Source organism: Labeo rohita, chromosome 13, assembly GCF_022985175.1.
Source record: "Labeo rohita strain BAU-BD-2019 chromosome 13, IGBB_LRoh.1.0, whole genome shotgun sequence".
NCBI lineage: Eukaryota > Metazoa > Chordata > Actinopteri > Cypriniformes > Cyprinidae > Labeo > Labeo rohita.
This window is the reverse complement of record NC_066881.1, coordinates 28,500,606-28,528,386: the sequence shown is the minus strand read 5'-3', so window position 1 is coordinate 28,528,386 and position 27,781 is coordinate 28,500,606. Positions and strand designations below refer to the sequence as shown.

The 27,781-nt window shown below is 37.7% G+C and overlaps 1 protein-coding gene across 1 annotated transcript in view; it reads left to right on the top strand.

Annotated features, from left to right (window-relative positions):
- The window catches only part of pcdh15a (protocadherin-related 15a), a 274,694-nt gene extending 256,218 nt beyond the window's left edge, over positions 1 to 18,476 (top strand). Inside the window, 5 exon segments of the mRNA XM_051125245.1 lie at positions 8,678 to 8,699; positions 9,529 to 9,567; positions 11,840 to 11,913; positions 14,593 to 14,704; positions 17,241 to 18,476. Of these exon segments, the coding sequence (XP_050981202.1) occupies positions 8,678 to 8,699; positions 9,529 to 9,567; positions 11,840 to 11,913; positions 14,593 to 14,704; positions 17,241 to 17,822 (829 nt within the window). The 3' untranslated portion in view covers positions 17,823 to 18,476.
- Positions 18,477 to 27,781: the final 9,305 nt, after the last annotated feature.

Genomic DNA, 27,781 nt, shown 5'->3' with positions numbered 1-27,781 from the left:
ACCACCCATGGCTAAGAAGCCGACTCCACCCGTCCTGAGAAAGTTCAGCTCTAGTATATCCAATTACATGACGGTGGAGCCTTGTGAGATCACATTGGAATTCATATCGGAATCTCCGGAAAGTTCACCAACATCTCTTCATGATTCAACCCGCCCTTTTCTTTCTCCTCCACCTCTGCAACAGGACTTAACCCCGCCTCCAACCCCAACTCCCGTTCAGTCTCCCGAACCCTCCGTTCAGTGTCCGACTCCTACACCTAAACTAAGAGGGATCCTCAAGAACACGGGTAGATATGGCAACAGCTTTGATGTGAGAGATGACAGCAATTGTGAAGGAGGAAGTAAAGACTCCACAACTGTTGTTCTAAAAGAGTCTGAACCAGGTGAAACAGACAGCAGCCAATCAGACTTCTCTGCTCAGCTCCCAAATCAACCAGTCACAGCGGAATGAGAGACTCCGCCCACCCCAGCCTTTCATTTCTGAATGAACTCTGGAACTCTTTTCATATCTGCTTTCTTACACATCCTCTCTCTGTTTCATTACTTACTTCTTAATGTATTATTTTGAGGGCACTTTACTTTGAGAGCACTTTATAATATACTTCAAAGAAGGTCAAAAGCATGTAGTTTCATGTGGCCGGCTTCAGTATGATTGAAAGGTGTTTTTTCTCAGTGCATAAATGAGAGAGTTGTCTTTAAACTTCAAGTACTTCAGAGAATTGTCACTTGTGCAAAGAAAGGGAGTGAAGAATTTGATTTCAGGTATTTATTATGCTATAATTATTATTTTTGGACAATGAAATCCTAGTATAAGCAAATAATATTTTTATAAGAACAGCTCTAATAGATTATAATAAAATTGCTTTTAAATGTACAGGAAAAGGAATTTGCAGTAAAGAGTTACGTGCGAATGTGTGTGTTCATGTAGAACATTCTACCTCTAAACAGTTTTTCTTTATTATTATTATTTTTAATTTAGTGATTTAAACTGTTCTGCTGATGTCAAATTGCAGACAAACAGTATTTTATTTTGTTTGTTTGTTTATTCTGGTAACTTTGGTAATATGAAAATGGAAATGTAACACACTACTCTTCAAAAGTTTGGTCAGTAAGATTTTTTTTTTTTTTTAAAGAAATTAATGCTTGTGATGGGTGTGTCGAAATATAGCATAACTGAGCTCACGGCGTCCCAAGTTCGAATCCTGTTTTGAGGTCTTTTGCCGATCCCGCTCCCCTCTCTCCTCCCAGCTCTTTCCTGTCATCTTTCTACTGTCCTATCGCAATAAAAAGCCCTCCAAAAAAATAAGTAAAAAACAGAAAAAAAAAGAAATTAATGCTTGCTTGCTTGCTTAAAAGCATTACAAAAAAACGTTCTATTTCAAATAAATGCTGTTCTTTTAAACTTTCTATTTATTAAAGGATCCTGAAAAAAAAAGTATCCTGGTTTACACTAAAATATTAAGCTGCGTATTTATTGTTTCTTGAGCACCAAATCAGCATATTAAAATGATTTCTGAAATGAAGACTGGAGAAATGAGGCTGAAAATTCAGCTTTGATGTCACAGGAATAAATTACATTTTAAAAACTATTAAAATAGAAACAGTTGTTTTAGTATTTGACAATATTACTGTTTTTACTGTATTTTTGAGCAAATAAATTCAGTCTTGGTGAGCACTGGACATCTTACCGACCTGCAACTTTTGAACGGTAGTAATTTATTTTTTATTTTTGTATAATATTTCGGAAGTATATTTAACTTTTATATAGATTTGCACAATATGCATAGCATGCATTAATTTGCATGCTGTCAGTTTACACATTTTTACGCAAATTTGAGCATGTGAAATAATGTTTTACCAATGGAATGTATGAAAATAAATTCATTTTTTATCAGATTATTCAAAGTAATATTTGAACTGAACATTTAATGTTTAACTGGTAGCACATGCTGTCTAGCAGGTGGATGTTGGCGTGATGAGCTGTCATCGTAATCATGTGACTGTAAGAGGAGCGTTCGTTGATGATGAAGGTGGTGACAGAGATTGTTATCAAGTTTGATTAGAATGGGCCTTATAATTAAAGATCAGATTTTGTTTGATCAATTTATTATAATCGGAAAAAAGAAAAAGGATGAATGAAATCATATTACCCTGCACAGCCTAAGAAATGTCAATGGAAAAGGAAGGTCATTTCAAAGGAAGAGCAGGTCATTACTTTTTGATTAAAGATTCGGAAGGGACATTTTTATTTGGAATAATGAGCGCTGGTGAATCATGCACAATAAGACTAGGAACATGCATTAAGAAAATAAGTAAGGTTGGTTTTGAAGGTTAAAAGCAGGTCATTCTTTAAATATCTTTCTGATTTTTTCACAGTATCTCTCTCTCTGTCTCTCTCCCCTGTTTTTTTACTTTCACTAACCCTTTTTAAAAGCTGTCTAGAGTGCCAGACCTCCTGAAGCTCTCCTGTTTCAGATTGGTCCTGCGGATGTTTTTGCCCTTTCAGAAACTCAAGCAGACAAGAATCACGTAGAGATTAAACAATACAGCTAATCGTTTATGTGGCACATGGCAGGGGGACTTTCGCTCCGCCGTTCCCCACTGAATTCACCCCATCAGGCGTGAAGTCAATGCCTCTCCTTTCAGACAAACAGCTCCTACAATATCTCAGCAGGGGTCTGCAGATGGCGTCTCCCTCATTCATATCGAAAAATCTGGTTGAAATCTGTCATCATCCCATAATCAAATGCACACCGATTTGCTAATGTCTCATCTTTGGTTCTGATGTGTTAGCGCACCTTGGAAAAGCACATGAAAATAACTGTTAAAAAAATTACATAAAAAAAAAATAATAAAAAGGTAATTGCAACTTTATATCTCACAAGTTTTGTTGAACGTTGTTGCTTGAAATTCTGAAAAGTCAGACTTGTGAGATACACATACATTAAAATAATTTATACAATATCTAATTAACTATTGATTTTCTATTAAAGGAGACCATTATGCCCCTTTTTACAATATGTAATATAAGTCTCAGGTGTCCCCAGAATGTGTCTGTGACGTTTCAGCTCAAAATACCCCACAGATCATTTATTATGTCATTTTGAAAAAGCTTCTTTTGAATAGAAGCAGAAACACACTGTTTCCGTGCATTTAAATGCAAATGAGCTTCTGCTCATTTATCTCAGATACTCTGACAAAAAAACATTTGTTTGGTTTTGATTATCATGTCTATCATGCTGAAATCATGCGTTTTAAAGCCACATCAGTTTAAACTTCTGATATAGACTTTTTTGGGCACATACACCCGAAGCATGTGCACAGAAAGCAGGTGTCACATGACATGTTAAAAACACACATGAGTTACAAAAAGAGTGGGTTATGTCTGTGAAGGTAAACAGCTGGGAAAGAAATTGAATTTTTATATTAGATCTGTGTGGCAGCAGTGTAATATACAGTAAATAAATGAATAAATCCACTGCTCTTTTGTGTCCTCTGAGGCTGGGACTGTGCAGCGAAAGACAGAACAGTTAGAACTGGAATAGTGAAGGCGCTATGGGTGGAAACGTGCAGATTAAGGGGCGGTAATATTATAATAAGATCCCTTTCTACATCACGGGGGTAGCAAAATCTGAGTAGCTCATTTTTTCCACATGCTTGCAGAGAAAGGCTTACAAAAACGAAGTTACTGGGTTGTCCTTTTTCACATTTTCTGGGTTGGTAGATGCACCGGGGACCCAAATATAGCACTTAAACAGAAGAAGTCAGATTTTTTTTATTTTTATTTTTTTTATGATACATCTCCTTTAAGAATGCCAAACAAATATAGTAAGATCTCTTTTTAAAAGATACAAAGTACTGAGATAAAATACTCTCATTTTCTAATAGAGCAGGAGAGATTAGTTTTATTTTGTGCGGTGAAGCAGGTAATATGAAAGGAGGGAGGAAGTGAGGAAGACACAAACACAGCAGAGAAAGAGAATTAGGGTTAGCGATGTCAACGGCAGACTCATCGATTGATTAATTAAATTTCTCCAGACCTCACCGTCTGTGCTTTCATCCTGCTGATCAGGGTATGTGAATATAGAGCCGTTCCTCTGAACCTACAAACAAGCTCTGATACGTCCACACAGCATCCATTCAGTTTGCACATAAATCATCTGCCTCACATCGTTTGTAATTTTTGATTATATTTTTAGCCCTTTGTTGTCTATTCTATAGGTGAAATCAATATGAAAGCCCGTTTCTGCCAAGGAATAAAAAATTTAAAAAGCAACTAAGAATTTTTATCTCACACAATACCCTTTGCAGAGTCTGCATTAGGATGGGTCAGATCGACTCTCAATCAAGCTCCTGGCGAAGGGTCAATACTGACTTTTTTCTCACAATTCTGGCTTTTTTTTACCCGAATTGTGAGGAACAAAGTAAGAATTGTGACATATAAACTTGAAATTTTGAGATAAAAAGGAAAAAAAAAAAGTATAGTTGCTGTCAAAAGTTTACATACACCTTGCAGAATCTGCAAAATGTTAACTATTTTTACCAAAGTAAGAAGGATCATATAGAATGCATGTTATTTTTTATTTAGTACTGACCTGAATAAGATATTTCACATAAAAGACATTCACATATAGTCCACAAGAAAAAATAATTAGTGGTGTTAAAATTTTAATTTTTCATTTTAATGTGTTAAAGGGGTCATCGGATGCTAAGTTCTGTAATATTATTACCTTTTCCAAGTAACTAGTAAAGTAACACATTACTTTTTAATTGAGTTACTTTTTTCAAATAAGTAACGCCAGTTACTTTTCCCCCCATTTATTGATTAAATGCTCTCCTTTCCCCATGTTGAGAGAAATCGGGAGTAAGATGTTAATTCTAGAATAAATATAAACATGTATTAATTCATCTCACTCACAAAAAACAGATTCAGTATTCCTCAAAATGAAGTGAAATTAAACTCAGAATATGACGAAATTAGTGAAATTAAACAAACCTGCAATATGACACCTGCAATATGAATATGACACAAACCTGCAATAATTAAATATGTTAAATAATACAAGTATCCTTTATGCATTTAATCCCATTTTATTAACCAATGTCTTTGCTGCCGACCTTCGACGATCCAATTCAACCATACTAATAAGCAAAAATTACTCAAGATAATCTAACAGTTTGGTTTCCTTTTTTATGCTGAAGAGTTGACGTTTTTTATAGACTGTCAGCCCTTATACTGTGCTCGTAGGGTGTGATCTTCAAGTGCATGCATAAATATGCCGGCGCACTGTATTAAGCTACAGCCTATTAAAGCACTGTATTATATTCAAACCCAAATGAAACTACAAGTATGTAGTTAGTCGTAGTTATGTCGTCAATTAAGTCATGAAGTTACAAAAAAGGCGACTAAAGCTGCTTTAAAACTGTGCATGTAAGTGTTTAATATTTAAGAGTCACATTTAAAGCAGTGTCAGATCCGCTTCAAGTTCAGCAGTGGCAGCTTTTAAAGCAACAGCAGCCAAAATATACTAATAACCAGCTGCTGTGATGTCTGTTAATCAAAGAACAAAATTAAAAAAAGAGGAAATGAATAACCTCTGTAGTCTTAAGCTTTATCTTTTATTTAATTCAAATTTTAGTTTTTGATAACTTTACTAAATTTGGCTAGATTTTCTTGCTGAAGGGCACAGGTAGCTATATGACAGTTATTGTTATGGGTTTATGTGAAGATTGTTTTAAGTTCACTTAAATTACAAGTTTAATAAATGTTCAATTAAAAGCTCTCAGTTATACTGTAATGTTGAATGGCTATAGTCAATGGTTAAATATTAACGTCAGTTGGTATCAGTGATACTTGCCTTCATTCATAAAAAATGGCATTAAACAAATATCAAAATATACTTCCTTTATGTAGTTTCTACATTAATTTGAAGATTGTGAAATTATTGCAATATAAAAGTATAATTGAAAAGTTTACACCCCTGACTCTTAAAGCATCATTTTTGTCTTCTGGAGCATCATGAGCGTTTGAACCTTCTGTAATAGTTGCATATGAGTCCATCAGTTGTCCTCAGTGTGAATGGCTAGTAAAATAATTAACATTTTTTTCAGATTCTGCAAAGGTGTATGTAAACTTTTGACCTCAACTGCTCTGTAAAAAACAATTTGTTGAGTCAACTTTAAATAATTTGTAACCTGGCTTCATTCAACTTGAAATGTTAAATTATACTAAGTGACAACTTAGATATTTGATTTGAATCAACTTAAAATTTTAAGGCAGCTAGGTTACTTACTGGGTTACCCATCTGTTAAGTTTAGCAAACACAAATATCTAAGTTGTTACTTAGTACAACTTAACATTTCAAGTTGACTAAACTTATTTTAGTTGACTGAACTTGAAATATTAAGGCAGCTGGGTAACAAATTATTTTAAGCTGACTTAACAAATTGTGTTTTTTATTTTTTACAGTGTGTATGTGTAGACTGAATGGATGTTGTGTGGACGTGTCAGGGCTTGTTTGCAGGTTTAAAGGATCGGCTCTATATTAACATGACCTGCTCAGCAGGATGAAAGCACAGACGGTGAGGTCTGGAGAAGCTTAATGAATCAATCAATGAGTCTGCCGTTGACATCACTAACCCTAATTCTCTTCTTTCTCTGCTGTGTTCGTGTCATTTCCTCTCTCCTTTCATATTACCTGCTTCACTAAACAAAATAAAACTAATCTCTCCTGCTCTATTAGAAAATGAAAATACATTGTCTCTGCACTTTGTCCTTTAAAAAGAGATCTTACCGTAATGGTTTTTTATATGCGTTGTGTATCCTCCTGACCTTCCAAGATTGTTCATTCAAGGTAGTCGTACACAAGAATGCAATGCAGTCTGTTCTTTGCATTCATAGAATTGAAAACCGGCATTTCTGTTTCTGAGGGACACCAACAGAGATGCCACTTTCCTCCCACACACACACACACACATCCCACATCACTCATCTGACACTCTCAGTTATTTTATGTGAGAGAAATGTGTTTGTGTGTGTTTGACATGGATGTTTTATAACTTATCCATGTGAAACAGAACATGCACCACTTTGTGCATCTTTATTTATGGAGTAAATTACATTAAACCTGTTAAGAACATGTCCAGTGGCCATGTCCTTTTATTTTATTTATATTTTAGACTCACCCTGTGAATGGGTATGTAGTTCACTTTGTAGGGCAGTTTTGTGCCAAAACTATAGCCAAGTATACACACACACAGAGAACACGCTGCTCATTTGTCATTGTGTTTTAATCACTTAACGGGTTTCATATTAGGCCCTTGAGAGACCCCTCAAATGAAACTTTCCTGGAAATTTTGTTTGTGTATGATAGGACAATTTATAGCTACTGCATTAAATATAGGTTGTGTGTGAGTGTGTGTGCATGTGTTGGTTTACTATTAATCAGAAAATGACTTGCTTCAAAAAGCGCATTAATGTGTTAATCTGCATCTTAGTTTATGGGGTGATTTTCATAAAACCTGTTAAGAAGAGTGTCTTTATTTTATTTTATTTTATTTTATTTTATGTAAGGTTCACCCTCAAAACACATATTATTGTGTTAATCTGCATTTTTATTTATGGGGTGATTTTCATAAAACCTGTTAAAAACATGTCCAGTGTCTTTTCTTTTCTTTTCTTTTCTTTTCTTTTCTTTTCTTTTCTTTTCTTTTTTTTTTTTTTGTTTTGTTTTGTTTACCCTATAGATTGTTTTGAGGATGTTTCTTCTGATGTTCACTTTGTGGGACAATTTTGTTCCAAAACTATTTGTTTTATTTTTTTGCTCTTTGCCCTAAACTTACTCCTCACACACTTTTTTTGCATTTTTAGATTGTGTGCATTTTATTTTATTTTATTTTATGTAAGGTTCACCCTATGGATTGTTGGTTTTTATACTGTACAAACTGTATTTTCTGGCCCCTTACCCATAACCTTTCCCTCATGCAAAACTTTCTTCATTTTTAGATTTTCAAAAAACTTCATTCTATATGATTTATAGCCTTGATTCCTCATGAGGACCAAAAAAAAAAATGTCCCCACCAGGTCAAGATTTACTGGTATTACTATACTTATGGGAACATTTGGTCCTCATGATGTAGGGAACACTGGGTACACACACAATCAGAACAACATGCTACTCATTTGTCACAGTGTTTTAATCACTTAGTGGGTTTTGCTCTTGGCCCTTGAGAGACCCCTCGAATGCAACTTTCCGGGAAATTTTGTTAGGGTTTGATAGGACGGTTTACAGCTACTGCATTAAACTTAGGTTGTGTATAAGTGTGAGTGTGTGCGCATGTGTTGGTTCACCATTCATCAGAAAATGACTTATTTTGAAAAAAACAGATTAACGTGCTTGTGAAGCCTTCGTTGTAGGTAAAACTGCTTGTGTCAGGACTATCTGCCCCATTTCCCCGAGTGCATTTTTATCTTTCAAGTGCTTTTCCATTTAAATACGGTGTTTTCATTCTGGTCCAGTGATAAGAGAGGACAGGAAGTGTTGAAATGCTTTCTGTACAATAAAAGTGAGTCAGACTCTACAAGAAAAAATCTAAAATCACTTAGCTAGTCAACAGATGTCACATTTACAGCTACATGCTGTCCTTCATAATCATGTTTCTTTTCTGTCTCTTTCAGCAGGCGTGGCTTTGGCAGAGAGGTGAGTCTTTTTTATAAAATCTCCTTTGATCTGATCACTATTTCTGTCACTCAGAGTTAGGATTTTGTAGAAACTCCTAATTCTAACTATGAAAGATTTCCTCCATGGATATGAATAATACCTCATCATGGCATTGAGATGGCGACTTTTGCACGGGTAAACACCTCTTAGATTTTCATTCGATTACCTAAAAAGTTCTATGTAGTTGATTTTTCTTTAATAAGTCAAAGGTAAGAGTGTCTTGTTCCCTTATCACTTCAGGCTGCCAATAGTGCCTCGTAAGAGGCTTACACTGGAATCACAATGAGATGAAGGGAGCAATAGAAACTTTGCCATTAAACTTACATTTACACCCCACTAAGGAGTGTAAATTGAAGAGTCATGTCTTTTTTCAGTTCTGCCTGCACATGTATTTTTGCAGCGAGAACATGTCACGTCAATGTCTAAGTTGCGAAGTTAATGCAGATAGGTTGCATATGCATGCTGTCAAACACAACCTTTTCTGACCTTTCAAGCACTTTAGCTGTTAAAGTTGGGTCTGCTTCTTAAGATGGAGCATTTTCCCCTCATCTGCATCTCTGCCATTATCTTTCTCAGCAGGAGCTCGTTTTTTTCCCTCCCCCTCTTTTTTCCCTTCCTGTTTTTAATGCGCATCTTTGTGCTGTCGTGTTCTCTGTCTGATCATTCATTTTAAATGTATGCAGCAACATCTTTTCTTGGTATTCTCTTTGTCTTTGTCTTTTATTCTGTGCTGCCTCTCATGTATTCTCTCTTAGTGTCAAACCTTTTTTCTCCTCTGCCTCTCTTCTCTTTGTGACTGTGCCAGCAGCAGCAGCAGCTGTTGAGACCCTCTCTGCTCCGGCCTGAGGTAGCATCTCTGTTTTTCTGCATGCCTATGCTTACTTTTTCTTTTTTGTGTCTTGACAAATCTTCCTATTGTTATTGAAGATGATTTGTTATCTCTTTTTAAAGATACCCTGACAAAAAGGACACACAAAACTCTAACAATAAGATATGAATTAACACAGGAGAAAAAACTGCACTTGTCAGGCAAATTCTTCTTTTGTAATGTTTTATTTTCTAAAGAAATAAAGGATTAGTTCACTCCTGAATTAAAATTTCTTGGTAATTTACTCAGCTCCATGTCATCCAAGATCTTTCTTTCTTTAGGTGAAAAGAAATTAAGGTTTTTGATGAAAACATTCCAGGATTGTTCTCCATATAGTAGACTTTAAAGGAGAACTCCACTTCCAGAACAAAAAATGACAGATAATGTACTTACCCCTTGTCATCCAAGATGTTCATGTCTTTCTTTCTTCAGCTGTAAAGAAATTATGTTTTTTGAGTGAAACATTTCTGCATTTTTCTCCATATAATGGACTGATATGGTGCCCGAAATTTTGAACTTCCAAAATGCAGTTTAAATGCGGTATCATATGATCCCAAATGCAGCTGTAAATGATCCCAGCCAAGAAAGAAGGGTCTTATCAAGCGAAACGATTGGTTATTTTCATAAAAATAATACAGTTTATATACTTTTTAATGTCAAACACTCGTCTTTTCTCACTCTGCCTGAACTGTTTTTTTTTTTTTTTACCAGTTCATGACAGTTAGGGTATTTCGAAAAACTCCCATACCCTTTTTCAACATACCCTAACTGTCTTGAGCCAGAAAACACAGAGTTCAGGGAGAGCAAGACAAGACGAGCGTTTGAGATTAAAAAGTATTTAAATTGTATTTTTTAATGAAAATGACAGATCGTTTTGCTAGATAAGACCCTTCTTCCTCAGCTGGGATCATTTACAACAGCATTTGGGATCGTTTGAAGCTGCATTTAAACTGCATTTTGGAAGTTCAAAATCAAGGCACCATATCAGTCCATTATATAGAGAAACATGCAAAAAATGTTAAACTCAAAAGACATAATTTCTTTACAGCTGAAGAAAAAAAGACGTGAACATCTTGGATGACAAGGGGGTTGAGTACATTATCTGTGAATTCTTGTTCTTGAAGTGCACTTCTCCTTAAATGAGGATCAATGGGTTGAAGGTCCAAATTGCAGTTTCAGTGCAGCTTCAAAGAGCTCTACACGATTCCAGCTGAGGAATAAGGGTCTTATCTAGCAAAATGATCGATCATTTTCTAAAACAAAAATAAAAATGTATATATTTTTAACTACAAATGCTCATTACGCACTAGCTCTGCGTTGCACGTCCGCAACTTTATGCATTACGTAATGACATTAAAAAGGTCACGTGTAGTTAGTTCTTCCTCTGTGTACTTTGAAAAAGTTAGGGTAGGGCAAAAAACTCCATCTCATTTTCTCCTCAAACTTCAAAACTGTTCAACATTGTTGTTTTACCTTTTTTTTGTAAAGGGCGTTGACTTTGCACATTCTCTTTGTAAACTCTGGTTCGGTACTTCTACATCACATGTGACCTTTCCAGTGTGGTTATGTAATGCGTGAAGTCGTGAATGCAGAGCTAATGCAAGACAAGCAAGTATATCAATTGGTTTTTTGTTTTTTAGAAAATGACCGATTATTTGGCTAGATAAGACCCTTATTTCTCGGCTGGGATTGTGTAGAGCCATTTAAAGCTGCACAGAAACCTCAGTTTGGACCTTCTACCCACTGATTCTCACTGAATTCCATTACATGGAGAAGAGTCCTGGAATGTTTTCCTCAAAAACCTTGAAAGCAATGTCTGAAAAGAAAGAGATGAATATCTTATGCGTAAATTATCAAGACATTTTTCTGAAAAGAACGAATCCTTTAATACTTTAGAAATTAATATTCAGCAAGGACGCATCCACTTAATAAAAAGAGACATTTAAAATACATTTTTAAATATTTTTGAATAGAGTAGTGTCGTTTTCTAGCATTACTGTTTTTTATAAAATAAATGATCAAAACCTTGGTGAGCATAAAAGATCTCTTTAAAAAAAAGCATTCAAAGTCTTACAGACAGTAGTCTAGATTTTTGCATTCCCAGTTCAAACTAAGTTATAGTAATGGGTGAACAAGCACTCGGTGTGCCAGAAAAGTTATCGACTGTATCAATTGTGCACCAAACCCTGACTAATTTTAGTAGCCTGTGTGAAGATGAAGTCTGACATCTGTCTTTATGTTTGTATTTTAGGCTCTCTCCATGGAATCGGGTATCGACCCTGGACAGGATTACTATACCCAAGACTACTATAGCTACGATCAAGGGTGAGTTTGAGAGTATACACAAGGCTAGTGTGTCTTTCTTTGTGTATTTCTGATGTTTTTACATCCTCTCTTGAAGCTGAAGTATGTAATTTCTGCCCCCTTAGCTCACTTTCTCTCCGTCTGTCTCCCATGTCCTTCGGATTTCAATCATCCTTGATCACTTCTTCAGTACTTTTCCTTCTTTCTCCATTCCAATTTTCACAATCGTTTTGATGATACCAAGACACCTGAGCCTCCCAAAAAATCCAGCTAGAGAAAAAGAGGCTCTTCAGTTACAGACGTGTGATTTCAGGCTAAAAGACGAAGATGCCTGTAGTGAGCATAATACACTAATTGAGCATCTTGTGTGTGCAAACAGAAGGAGACAGCAGAAGCGAGAGAAAGAGGTGTAAACACTCTCAAATTGACACGTAATGTACCATCGGAACAGTTTTACGATTGGAACAGATGCTCTTGCAAATGTTGCGAATGTTGAACTGCATGGTTTAACGTCAGCTCATCTGAAAAGATGCTGGAAGCTTTGATGAGATTAATATGCCCTCACCTCCACACAGCCATCTTTAGCTAAGCTCAGTGGATTCATTAAGACGTGAGCCGCATGTTTGCTAGTAGGACTTTCAGAGATCAGACTCAAGTGTAATGCCATCCTCTATTACGTTCGGCAGAGTCATTCGATTTTTGTAGCGAGTGGAGCAGCAGATGGTCTTAAAGGCCTCTGCAGTGCTCTGAGCGTTAGCTATGAGCACCACAGAACAGATGATGTGCTTTAACATCCAGATCGAGATGTCAAGATCTCTGATGATAGACTTTTTGAGGTCTTATTTAACATTTTAAAATAGCCCCAGATTGGTCAATTCAGAATTCCATTCATGCTGAAGTACGCAGTATAACACAGATATGATGCAAAACACCTGTTCATCTAGCTGTTAATCTTAGCAGCAGGCAAGTTTACCTCTCATCTTCTAGAAGTATGGCATTTAAAGAATATGCTTCGCAAATTGCGTCAATAATATTTCAAAATTTTATGCTAAAAAGAGAATTATTTTCTTGAGAATTCCCTCAAACTTTTATCCAATTCCTTTGAATGTCAAGGTTTCTTTGTCCATAGTCAAGGCCTTTGAGAAAGAAGGATGGCTTTGATTTCGCAGACATCAAGGGAGAGAGTGGGGAAGATAAATGTTGCACTTCTGTCAGGCTGAACTGCACCTGATATCAGAGAGACCGGGGCTGCTGAAGATCCAGGGCTATTTAGAGAGCTTAGGAATCTTTAATGGCGGTTTAGTCTTTAATCCCTGGATCACAGGGGCTGTTTGTCCTGCGTGGGTGGAGCTACACATGGGCTGATGTTGATTGCAAGTGTAATGAGGCATCTGTTTTGCCTTTCCTGTCTTCAACAAGTGCACCTTTTTTCTAAACTGTTGGATGTCTCACCCCAGAATACCTAGAATTTATGTTAGCTTTAAAAATTGGACTTAAAACCATGCATAAAGTTTGTCTATTTTTTATTACTTGTCAGATGTCACTGAAATAGGCATCCTGGATATCTGATCTGATCTGTAATATATTGAACCCCATTTTTGCCACTGAATTAAAAAAAGAAAGAAGGTCATTGCAATTTTTTGGTTCTCAGTTCTGACTTTTTTTTTTTCAGAACAGTCGGGAGATATAAACTTTCGAAGTTAGAAAGTCAGAATTGTGTGATCTAAACTCACAATTTGCAATTTTGTGATATAAACTTACAATTGCGAGTTATAAAGTCAGAATTGCGAGATATAAACTCATAATTCTGATTTTTTTTTTTTTTTCAGAATTGTGAGATATAAAATTTGCAAATGCAAGTTGTCCAGTTTTGAGGAGGATAACCACTGATATGTTCTCAGAATTGCGGGTTTATATTTCACAATTCTGACTTAATAATTCGCAGTTGCATGTTGTCAGAACTGCGAGATGTAATCTTGCAATTCTGCGAAAAAGTCAGAATTGTGAGATATGAATTCGCTATTCTGTGGAAAAAAAAGTCAGAATTGTGTTTATATCTTGCAATTCTGACTTTATTTCTCAGAATTTCTTAGGGTTTATATCATGCAATTCTGAGAAAAGTCAAATTTGCGAGTTTATCTCTAATTCTGACTTTATAATTCAAAATTAGGAGTTTATATCACACAATTTTGCCTTTATTTCTAAGAATTGCAAGTTTACATCTCACAATTCTGACTTTATAACGCACAGTTATAGTTTATATCTCAATTCTGAGAAAAACAGTCAGAATTGTGAGATGTAAGCTCACAATTGCAAGAAAAAAAGTCAGAATTGTGAGATAAAAAGTTGAAATTACCTTTTTTTTTTTATTAAGTGTCGGAAACGGGCTTGCCAACAGGAAAGTGAGAATTTACGTTTTTTTTTTTTTCAGGTGAATTTGAATTGAATTGAGGTAGCACAAAGGATGCAGAATTGCTATTCAATTTCAAAATTTCAATTTAAATAAACTTGCATGGCTTCATTTAAAAATAAAGCATAATAGCAACATTTGTCAAGATAAACTTTTAAATGTTGAAATAAACCTTGCTTTAAAAACGTTAATACAAAATGTAGCTTATTTCACAACTGTGAACTGTAATAGTTCTGCACACAGTAACTTTAAAATATTACATGTTGTAATATTTCAATTCTTACATCCAGGTATGATCCCTATCCACCTTACGGTAGCCGCAGGAGGCTGATTACTCCAATGTATGATGAGTATGGAGAGGCCATCATGGAAGACGAAGGATATTACTATGGTGGACCAGAGGTAATCTTACACATTCACTCACAGGCAACTTGAATGGTGCAGCTATGTTTTCCTCTTGTTCATAATCTTGTCAGAATCATTTTCATTTCAAGTATCATTTTATAAGGAGTTTGGCCATTTAATATTAGTAACCTGTGATTGATAAGATTGTTTTAAAGGAACTGATGTCACAACAGGGTCGGGCAAGAGGGCGAGGTGGGCGAGGGAGAGGTCGTGGGCGTGGAAAGCGTGTGGGATTCCAGGATTTCCCACCAGAGGATGAGATTGAACAGGCAGAACCAGAGGCTCCTGCTGAGGAGCCAGCAGAGGCTGAAGGTGAAGAATCCAAAGCTGCCAGGAGGTTGAAATCTGTCATGAAGCTCAGCAAGTTACTCGTTGCTGGAAAGAAAACTGAACCTACCTCCCCATGGAAGAAGGCCAAGATCTTCCCAATGATGTTTGGGAAAGGGAAGAAAGATAAAGATTATGCCAAACTGACATCTGCACGTCGTATCGATAGTCAAGAGAGCTTGGCGGGTGGGGCGAGCCCATCCGCTTCCATTGATGGCATGTCCCCTGCCAGGAGTCGACTTGGAAAAGTCCTGAAACGCATTAATCTTGCAAATAAGCTGCAAATTAGAAGAAAATCACAGAGCAGCATCAGTCGTAGTTCTGCAAGTGAAAAGGACGAGTCTGCAGCAGAGTCAGAGGAGAAGAAATCAAAAGTGTCCATCAGTGTCAGTGAGCCAGAAGCCAGCGGGAGTGGATCAGAGGCAGAGAGCCGAAAGAAAGGCTCAGATGAGGAGGAATCATCTGAGAGGAGCAGCGTAGCTGGCTCTGCTGATGATAAGGATTATTTGAAAGTGGATCTGGACAGAGATGATGCCAATGAGAGCACAGTTGATTCTGAATCAGAGCCAGAAGAACCAGACGACTCTGATGCGGAGAGCAAATCCAAATCTGGGACTGAGAAGTCAGGAACCGAAAAGGATTCTGAGGAAGAGTCAGCAACCGAGAAAGGATCAGGTTCAGAGGAGGAATCCGGCTCAGAGGAAGAGTCAGGGTCTGGAAAGACCTCAGGAACAGAAAAAGAGTCTGGATCTGGAACTGAAAAATCAGGAACCGAGGAAGAGTCCAGTGCTGAGAAGAGTTCTGGCACGGAAAAAGAGTCTGAGGAAGAATCTGAAGAAGAGTCTAAAGGAACGGAAGAGTCAGGATCAGGATCAGAGCCGTCTTCTGCTCGCTCTTCAATGAAATCATCCCGTACTGAGGGTTCCTCGGAGCGTTCGAGTGCAGGAACACGGAGCAGCAGAAGTGGGAGTGTTTCCGGAAGTGCGAGTGGTACTCCGAGTGGCAGCGGTTCAGGTGGCAGCTCTAAGGGCTCTTCAGCCCGGTCTTCAGTAAGATCATCAGGTGAGGAGAGCAGTGGTGAGATAGGCTCAGTGAGTGGCTCTGAAGAGGCATCTGGCACAGAAGTAAGCGGATCTACTGCATCGGAAGATGCTGGATCAGATGCCGTTTCCATGTCCGGCAGTGAGAGAAGCTCCACAAGCTCCAGATCAGCAGGAGGAAGCCGGCGCTCTCGCAAGAGCATCATAACCCGATCCTCCCAGGACACCATTGATGAGGAAAGTGAGGAGGAAGAAGAGGCTTCTGAAGAAGAAGAAGAGGATGAGGAGGAGGATGAAACCGCAGAGAGCAGAGAGTCCGCCAGTGAGATGAGCGATGGATCTGTCTCACGAAGGTCAAGTGTGATCTCAGCGCCAGAAAGTGGAGGCACACCGTACGCAACAGAGAGCAGCGTTCATAGTTCAGACGAGACATTTGGAGGCCTCTCGCCAATCACAGAGGTGGATGAGGATGCCATAACCTCAGGTAGTGGCTCAGGATCTGAGAGCGGCTCTAGGAGTCGCTCACGGCAGTCAGGAACCGGAGGTACCACGGAAGTAACAGAAGCAGATTCTGACTCAGGAGATTCAACAGCTTTCTAAAAAGGGACCAAGTAAGACCTAACTGACTTCTTCCTTGGAGTGAAGTGATTTCCACTTGATTCCTGATTTTCTCTTATACTGGTGTGTTTTGGAAGCATTCCAACTGCATGGAAGTGCTGAAAATGGCGTGAACCTTTTTTTTTTAAATTCTGGTTTGCTTCTCAAATTTCTTCTCGAGTGAACCTACTTTACCAACCCTAAACTGTGTGTTCAGACTGTTTGCTTGTACTTTCAATCTTCTCATTTCCATTTCCAAAAACAGTATCCTGTGAGTGTTGTTTCTATGATATTGAGACCACTTGTGTTGGGTGGTCAGTTTGCTTCTCTACTAGGGGTGCACAGAAGATTCAGTTTGATGCAGTTTTACTTGGCAAGGGCCATATTCACAAAAAATCTTAAGGCTAATAATAAATGTTAAGAAACTTGCAGCTAGGAGGATGAGTTAGTCCTAGTGATGAGATAAAATTGTTTATGAATATGGCCCCTGGACTCTACCATTCCCAATTAGTGAAGGGTTTTTCTTTGATAGCTGATTTATGTTAATATTTCTTCTCTCTGATCTCCAGGCTGGCAAAAAGAAGCGAATCAAACTGGTGTTGGACCGAGAGCATGACACAACCTCAACAGGAGAAGACAGCGGACCGGACGTCCAGCGCAATCGCATACCCAACATCAGCAGCCACAGTAACATCAACGGATCTGTATACCTTGCCCAAAACGGTACCATCATCCGAACACGAAGGCCCCCTTACCCCAACAACTTAAAACTGGGCTCGCCAACACGATTAGGGAAACAGTTTAAAAAACTGGACAAGCTAGGTGTCACACACGAAGAGCATTTACCTTTAAATGGAACAGAAGACAATGGGCCACCCATCAGCACCACCACTGCCCATTCCTATGTTACTGATCACAACCTTAACTCCAAAGAGTGCAGTGTTTTGGGCCCTAACAGCATAGGGCCCAAATCCAACATCGATAAAGCTCGTATGGAGCAGGATAAGGGATGCTGTGAGCAGGAGTCCTCAGTGGACAATGGGGAGATGAAAGAGCCGGTGGATTCTCCATGCGAGCAAACGCTGTCTGATGAAGAGGAGCTCTGGATGGGTCCCTGGAACAACTTACACATACCAATGACAAAACTCTGATTTCTAGTTTTGCTAATGCTGATGGCACTGTTTCTATTTAGTTTTATTTCTAGCCTTTTCTATCTAGTTTTATTTGGGTTCAAAGAGTTGCGATTCTGTTGTACACACACCAGACACCGACTAAGAAATGTGATTCATGCAGATGACTATATTTCACTTCTTATTGTAGTGTCAGATAAATTGTTGTGAAAGACAGGGCTATTCTGTACGAATTTCTTTGCCTCAAGTCAACCGTTTCCAAGATGTATAAACTGTATAATTGAAGTTATTCGTTGTTATCAAATATGATTCCACAAACAGACGATACAAAAATGTAGCCGAATCAAACCGTTTAGAAAGTGTGTCCATTACAGCTTTGACTGAAGAGTATTTTTTAATAAATGAGTTCGAAAACTCCCTAAAAATCAGTATAACCAGTGACGGCTGCTACACTCAATTATTCCTCACATTTTTTAATGGATGTATTTTTTACATTGAGAATATATATGGTTGTAATGGCCCTAATATTTTGAAAAGATTATTTACATAGATCTATAAATGTATACCTAAGCATAATATATACAGTCTATGTATTTTGATAACTTCAACCATTATTTTTGCCTTTTTTCATCAAAAATTGTTTTATCTTTCGCTTTTGAGTTTTTTTTTTTTTGTTTTTTTACACTGGTCAAAGAGTTTGAAGCTTTGATTTATAATTATCATCATGAATAAAAATGTGAACATAATCCAAACATATAGCAGACATTTGTTAATCATGTTCATACGATGTAATGTCACTTCAAAGTGCATTTTATATTTGTATTTACTAACCTGCTGTGCTTTACAGGTCAGATATAGAAAGTACACAGAGGCTTTCTCAGATAAATCGCTGAGCACGAGCTGAATGTGAGTATTTTTCCCAACAATCTTTCATCTGTCCATCAAAAGCTGACCGCTTTGTCAGATATGAATAATTGTCCATCCAGGTTATTACAGCTGCCTGGGGAAAAAGAGGAAACTGTTTTTGAAGATTGAGAGTTTTATAATGTTTTATAACTAACGGTCACTTCAGGTCTTCTAATTCGCTTTGGCAACCAGTGTTCCGCTGTTCTTTTTATTTTTAAACACCATTATTTTCTGACTGCAAAGTTCCGGAAACATCTGTTTGTGATTACTAAAGTTAAACTGTTACATTTGTCTTCTTGTTTACCTGCAATCAAGAAAAGAAAACATCCAGTTTAAGTGATTACAGCCTGTTTGTTTGGTTAAAGCGTTTCTAATTTACCTGCCATGTGACAGCATTTTCCACTATTTTTCACACTTGATTTTTGATTGTACACTTTTATACTCTGTTTTTGTAACCTCATGCGCATACAGATAGCTGTGAAGTGATTGATTGTTAACTGCACAGTTCTTTGTTCACCAGCAGAGGGAGACACACTATTTACCCATCCTCTCAGAGCGTTGATGGTCATCACTTACAAGGCGAATCACAGAAAACCTTGTGTCTGATACGGAATATATATTTCACCTCCTGATGTTTTAAGTTTGTTTTGCTTTGTGAAATCATACTTTTAAATACCTTAAGAGGAGCTTCATTCTCTTAGAGTATGAGATTTTTTATTTATTTTTAATGTCAAAATTCTTTATTCTGTCTCAGTGTATTGTGCAGAGGCAACTTAATATGTAAAATTCCTGAGGAATGTGTCACAAATGTCAGACTGGTTTGCTTTTTATTGAATACAGTGCAGTATACACTTTTATTTAAAGAAAATAGTATGTAAACGAGTAGTCATTGTGCAATTTTTATAACAACAATAATAATACGCTACAGTGTTGTCACATGACCTGATCACTTTTAAAGTTTTTGAAAAAAAAATTCACCTTTTGAAAAATCAGTACCAAGTCAAATTAAAGAAATTAAAAATCTCATCTCTTCATCACACTGCAAATGTAATGTCATAACCACAACATATCAGTTTTTATATGGTGTATGCTGAGATATGTGTTACAGTATTCATTTATACATCCTGCTCATCTTTAACCCTGAAGTGTCCTGAATGTTTTGATCATGCAATATCTGCTGTCTGATTACACTCAAGTATAGTGGAATATGTCAGCCCACCTGTCCTCTTAATTCCCTCCTGCACATGTGTTGCAGTGAGCAGTGTTTGAGTCAAATGGGCTCTGACTGTGAGCTGCCTCCTCTCCTCTCCTCTGGCTCTGGCTCAGCTGTTGATGCTTTAGCGAGTGTGTGTGGGCAGATACAGGTTGTAAGCATGCATGAGGATTGAGAGTGTGTGCACATGCGTGACCGGATTGTGTTTGTCACGCAGGAAGGTTCAACATCACATTGCACAAGGCTGAAGATTACCGCCTGGTGTTGGCACAGATTGATATATTTGGAATCACATACTAACATACTGCTCTTACTATCTTTGTAGAGTGTAGTAGTATGCAAAATGTGCCACATACTAATATCCCGCTCTTTATTGCAGTATATAATAGGTAAGCTGTGCACAGAATTCAGATTTTCTGTGTATGGGATCTCTGGATGAGCTAGCCTACTACCCTGTATTTCACAATCCAGTGCACTCAATTTGAAATTCCATTTCCAGTGTGATTAACTTTAAGTAATTTCTATTTAAATTCTATCTAGCTGGCATTGAATGCCAATACACAACATTGAATGCAAAAGTGCAAAATATATATTTTCAAAGTTCATACTATATCCCACAATGCTATGTGTTTGACTTCATCCTCCTTTTGCAGTGTGATGTGTTAACCAGAAATAGTTTTGTGGTTACATCACATTGGCCTTATCCCAAATGCCACCCTAAAGCTCACTACTACTCATGGACAATCCAGACAGTCCACTAATGTTGTGGACAATTGCACATATAAAAGTTTGCACTTAAAAAAACAAAAGGTCCACTAGGTAGTCCAAATACATCCATGCGTCCATCAATGCTCACAATCAATAGAGTACACTTTGGCCCTGTCCCAAATGGTACACTAAGTCCTTGTGTTCTTCCTTGAAGTCCACACTTTCGTGGTGCAATGCCACTTTGCTGGGTAGAAGTGTGCTTGGACGGCACATAGCCTTTGTTATTTTTAGCGCCTAAACCTAAAATGATAAACAGGACACCTTACACTCTTGTGGACATTAAGGACAAGTGCACATGGCAGCCACTGTTTACAAGACCGCAAGTATAAAGTGTGCACACCTAAACAAAATGTCCACTAGGTAGTGTGGATGCATCTATGCATCCATCCACGCTCAGGATCAATAGAGTATACTTTGGCCCAGTTCCAAATTAAACACTAAGTCTTTGCGGTCTTCCTCTGTGTCCACACGTTTATGGCGTAATGGCGCTTTGTTGGGTAGAAATTTGCTGTGGAGTTCGCTTCAGTGCACACTCAGCAGAAGTGTGCTTAGAGAGCCCGTAGCCTTTGTTAATTTTAGTGCATAAACCTAAAATGACAAACAGGACAGCGTACACTCTTGTCGACTTAATGGATAAGTGCACATGGCAGCCACTATAAGTTCACAAGTCCACAAGTATACGAGGTGTGTGCTTAAAAACAATAGGTCCACTAGAATGCATCCATCCACGCTCATGATCAATAGAGTATAAATGTCCCTGTCCCATACGGAACACTATGTCCTTGCGGTTTTCCTCCGAGTCCTTTTGTGACGTAATACGGCTTTGTTGGGTAGAAGCTTGCTGCGGAGTTTGCCTCAGTATAGACTTGGCAGAAATGCACGTGGAGGGCAGATAGCCTTTGTTATTTTTAGTGCATGAACCTAAAATGATGAATAGGACACCATACACTCTTGTGGACTTAATGGACAAGTGCACATGGCAGCCATTGTTAGTTCAGAAGGCTGCAAGTATACATGAGGTGTGTGCTTAAAAACAATAGGTCCACTTAGTAGTGCGCATGCTCTGAATGCGTCCATCCACACTCATGATCAACAGAGTATAAATGTCCCTGTCCCAAAACGAACACTAAGTCCTTGTGGTTTTCCTCCAAGTCCACACTTATGTGACGTAATACGGCTTTGTTGTGTAGAAGCTTGCTGCGGAGTTTGCCTCAGTATAGACTTGGCAGAAGTGCGCATGGAGGGAAAATAGCCTTTGTTATTTGTACTGCATAAACCTAAAATGATGAATAGGACACCGTACACTCTTGTGGACTTAATGGACAAGTGCACATGGCAGCCATTGTTAGTTCACAAGACCGCAAGTATACACAAAGTGTGTGCTTAAAAACAAAAGGTCCGCTAGGTAGTGCGCATGCACTGAATGTGTCCGTCCACTTTCACAATCAATAAAGTATACTTTGGCCCTGTCCCAAATGAAACACTAAGTCTTTGCAGTCTTCCACCGAGTCCACAGTTTCGTGGCGTAATGCCGCTTTAATGGGTAGAAGTATGCTGCAGAATTGGCCTCAGTGCAGGCTCGGCAGAAGTGTGCTTGGAAGACGCATAGCCTTTGTTACTTTTAGCGCATACACCTAAAATGACAAAGAGGACACCCTGCACTTTTGTGGACTTAATGGACAAGTGCACATAGCACCCATTGTAAGTTAATTTGGGACAAGGCCTTTGAAGAGCTTTCATGCTCAGTTGTGCGCTAGATGGTGCAGAATGTGGAAAATGAAGTATACTTTGGCCTATAACGTGCAAGCCCTTCAAAGTATACTCTATTGACTGCAATCGCAGGTGGACGTGTTTAGTGCATGCACACTACCTAGTGGACCTTTTGTTTGTTAAAGCTTGATAACAAAAAATATCTCATGCAGACATAGACAGAAGTTCCTTCTTAAGAGATAATCCCTTCAGAATGGAACACAGCCTTCAAGTGCACATCAAGTGGGACGCAGTCTTTCTTTATTTTGTATTTTTTTTACAAAAACGTTATGAATGCATGCCATACAATGCATGCTATGCTGAAGTAGTAAGCTAGTATTCCATTCTAGTAAATTCTACTGTTTTATACTTTAATAGAAAAATAATGGGCCTCACAGTGATTTATATTAAAATGCAAAAAGTACGGTGTCCATTGTCTTGTATTCAATAAGAAAGCTAGTCCATTCCCAACACCGTCTCTCGCACACACACAGACTGCGATCTCTAGATCAAAACATTCCAATAAAACATATTTTCTGTGTGACTAACACAACACAGAGCCGCGCTGCAGAGCTCACAGGCACATGTGATAATAGGGCTTCCAGGAAGCGCGTGCGTTCGCAGCCAGCGCTATGTGTGAGGTTTGCGCTCAGGTGCTGTAGTACAAGGCTGAGGCTGTTATCTCTCTCCTCTCAGATGAGCCTCTATTGAATGTTTCAGAGCTGCTATTACAGCTCTGACTTATGATTCTAATTACCCAGATTATATAATTAGCTAGTCAATGTCTGCATCCTGCAGGGGTAAAGTGCGCACGCAGGTGTTTATGAAAGAGCGCGAGGTTGCGTGTGCTTCAGGAGAAATGATCATCTTTTGGTAAAGGCCCGTGACAGACAGGCTCAGCTGCTGCTTGTGAGGTGGTTGAGGGGTAATTGTGTGGTTTCGATGCTGCAAACTAATTTTCACAAGAGAAAAACCACACTGCTGAAAAGAAGCGACTGTTTGAGCGTCAGACAGAAACCCTGTAGCCCCAGGACAGACAGGAGCTGTCAGCATGATTCTCCTGTGTCCTGTTTTGTTCATGTGTCAAGCATTTATTCTCCTTATAGGTTACAGGATTTCTCGCTGCAAATATGCAGTAGATGTATGCGTATTTGTAATTTTTTGTCTTTTTCAAGATCATTTGCAAAGTAATGAACAAGTAATAAGAGCTCTACACTTGGTATGTGATGCTATCAGATACTAATATTATGAGGCTTCAAATATAATTGTAAAAATAGATAAGGAAAGATAAGAATGAACTATTCCGAATTTGGCCGATGACTATTTTCAGACAGGTTTTCCCCGAACACTGTCCCTGTCTGTCATTGGTCCCTCAAACACCTAATCCCGCCCCCAGGCTCACGCCATTGGTTGCGACAACTGTTGATTAAACAGTCCAGAATTTTGATTGGCTAAAGTGGGTGTTATTTTGTACATTCGCGTACCGGAATATCACCGTTGTAAATCGCTCCATTTTTCGTGTTGTTTACTGCATGTATACTTGACGCGCGTCGCTGTTTTGGCCTCTGTTTGGAAATAATTCTTTGGGAGAGCGAAAATGAACACAATAACTGCTCATATCTGAAACGTAAGTGAGATGTTGTTTACATACATCGTTTATATTATCATATTTATTTACCATGGTATTCCAATGAACACGGTAGTGGCTGCCTTGTCTGAAACGTAAATGTAATATTGCTTGCATATACATTTTAATAGTGCCAGAGTACTTTAAAATGCTATGGTGTTACAGCCATACCATGATATTGCCATTGTCCGTGTCAACATAGTGTAGCATTGCTGCTGTCATTTATTTGGCATGAAATTACTGTAATTATTGCGTTACTTGGATAATTGGCAAATAATGTAAACTTCTTCCCCCAGTAGCAACATGTTAAGTTTTCTTGAATTTATTCAGTTTATAAAGGAAAGTTGCTGTAACCAATGACAGTGTAAAACTTTAAGATTTGTTTTCAGTTCACTTAAATAACTTAGGCCTGTGCTGACGAGTGACAAGAATTTGAATTGTTCAAATAGTTCTAAATTAGAGGTTTAAAATGGTTCTATTTGAAGTGTGTGATGTGACATTGCTGTCGCTGCTGGACATGTGTATGTTAACTACCATGTCATTTTTACTTTCCATTAATTTTAATTTGCTGTATTGACTATTTTAATGCTGCATGCATTTTTTTTTCTCGCCTGGTGTCATCCGCAGAATAAGATTGTGCTGTCAAACATGTGGCTGGTTTGTTTGTGTAGGAAGGGCATTATCTGAAAATGAGTTTAATGAGTGCACAGCGTAATGCCACTCATTTAGCCAGTTTATGTAAGAAAGGAATCTTCATGACTGATCTACTGCCCCCTGCTGACCAGTCACTGCCCCAACCAACCAACCATAAACACTGCTCTCAGTAGCAGCTCAAAACGTTTTCCTTTTGTGTCTAATCTTAGACCCATCAATCATTGTAGAGATGGTTTTCAGCAGGAGAAAGCATGTATGTCTGGCCGTTCAGTACCAGTTTAAGACAGTAATTTCTAAAGACTTCATGTGTTTGTTTTGACATTTGTGTACCTCTAATGTCCTCGGGGTTTATTTTTGGGCACCATTTGATGTTTTTATTTTTCAAGGCAATTTTGAAAAACCATTTTTGGCTGCCCTAAGTATATATTGTTGGTTTTGGGCACTTATAATTTCTGTCTTGTACATGGTTATTTTTGAGATGTACTAGTGCCCAAATTACATTTAAACTGACAGACAATCTCACTCGCAGACACACGCAGCAAGACTCGCAATAATGTGCAGGAGCTATTCATGGTTGCATCCCACCCGAAATGTTTTATTATTTCTGAAATGCTGGGTGTGTTGAAAAATAGATAGTTCACAGTCTAGCACTTTTAATGAGTAGGTGCTGCGCTCTCGGGTTTCTGCCGTGTGTATTTGTGTACGAACGGCTTTTAGCTATACCGCAAAACTATGAGACGACACCGTCTGTCCTGCTTTGATGCTTTCATGCTGTATTTGTCTGCTCTTCCATGCTGCTATGACCTGGATTGAAATAATTCAGACACTTGTGTAGTGTTTTCCTCCCCAGCAGACACGCTCGGTCATTGCTGTTATGCAGTGCATTTTGAACTTTTACAAAATGTATGCACGTTGATGTGAATTTGCTATAAAAAGGCATACAAGGCTTTAAGAAATGTACTCTCTCACTGTATTGTGCTTTGATTATTTACATATTGGCTGCAGGATGATAATAAAATGCTGAAACTTAGTCATTGCTCAGTGGGAGATTGAGAGTTAGCTTGTACTGGAGTGAAATTTGATTTTGATATATATATTATTTGATAATATATACAATATATGATAATATAAGAAATATTTTATTATCATATATATGTCATGGTTTCTGCAGAAGTGAATTCAGGCCTTAAAATGTTTTAAAGCAGAAAGTCTTGAATTCATAAAGCCATTACATGTTGCTACACTGCAAAAATGAATGTCTTCCTCAGTGTATTGTCTTGTTTTCTGGTTCTGCTATCTAAACAGCCATAAATCAAGATAAATTTACTTTAGATTCCAATGTAATGTAAGATTCCAAAGTAATGTTATCTGCGAAACTGAACAAAATGAATTGAGTTTATGCTTAAAACAAAAACAAATGTCTGTCAATGAGGTCTGAAAACTTGGTTTTCCTCTGAATAAATTGAATTTTCTGAGCCCACTGACAGATTTGTTCTTGTTTTTTTGTTTTTTATTCACTATATTTTGATCGCTTTCTCAGAAAACAAGACTTCTTATCCTATGCCATTTTGCATTAAGTAAATGTACCTTGATTTAAGGTATTTGCACTGGAAAATAAAATATCTGAGAAAGAACAACACTTTTTGCAGTGTGATCTGTTGGATGTTGCAATTTCAAACTTTGAAGACTTGCTCATTTGTGACCCTGGACCACAAAACCAGTCATAAGGATCAATTTTTTTAAAATGAAGATTTATACATCATCTGAAAGCTGAATAAATACGGCTTCAATTGTGTTTATGGTTTGTTAGGATAGGACAATATTTGGCCAAGATGCAACTAATTTGAAAATCTGGAATCTGAGGGTGCAAAAAAATCTAAATTTTGAGAAAACTGCCTTTAAAGTTGTCCAAATGAACTTCATAGTAATGCATATTACTAATCAAAAATTAAGTTTTGATATATTTACAGTAGGAAATTTGCAAAATATCTTCATGGAACATGATCTTTACTTCATTGGAGCATCATCGGATCACTTTTACATGTTGTTTGAACATTAATGTGTGTTGGCAGTGTATATACACATCTACGCTATAATGATAAAAATCCATGCAGTGGTTTTTAATTAATCTGTAAAAATAAAAAATGGGCCGCTCCCATGATAGTTGATTAACATGAGCGTCTTGCCTCAGACCCGCCTTAAATCAGCTGTAACAGTCCGACCTCCAATGTTTCAATGACAGAGATGCGATTGAGGTGCTCTGTTGCTGGATGTATTAATGAACATAGTGGTCGTCATTTACTCCCGACATCCAAGCCGCTGAAGATGCAGTAGATTACATTTGTTTGTGAGTGGAATGCACTTCTCGATCTACATTTATCCGTCTATGTTCGTGCAAATCATTCGTGATGCAGGATCACTAACAGCAGAAGTGAGTATACGTTTTTTTTTTTTTTATTTTTTTATGAATCTTTGTGATAGCCTTTCCTGATAATGTGCAAGTTTAGTGGCTAAATGCGGCTAAAGTAAACAGGCTCGCCACTCGACAGAGAGAAGAGAGGGGCGGGGCGAGCAGAGCTCATTAACATTTAAAGCAACCTTGACCAGAACAGAATGATTTTTGCAGAGCTCATTTTGATAAGGTAAAAAGGGTGTTGTTTTACACTACCATTGAGAATTTTTAACCAAAGTATATTATAGACTTTTCATTAAGATCCTAAAGTATCATATCCACTTGTGGCATAAAAGAAAAATCGATAATTTTGACCCATATTGTGTATATTTTCTATTGCTACAAATATACCCGTGCTACTTATGTTTTGTGGTCCAGGGTCACATTTTTTGCCCCCTAGACATGTACATTTGCATATTGGCACATTGTGACTCTTTAATTAATTCCTTAAATGTAGTTTAATTGGTCCCCAAAAATGTCTTAAATTTGCTTTAGTAAAGCCTGTAGAAATCCTGTTATATTAAACATTGCTAATACTTGATTTTTGTGCAGTCGTCTTCCCTTAAAAACAATGTCAATTCCTGGATAGTGTATTTACGACACTGACTTTT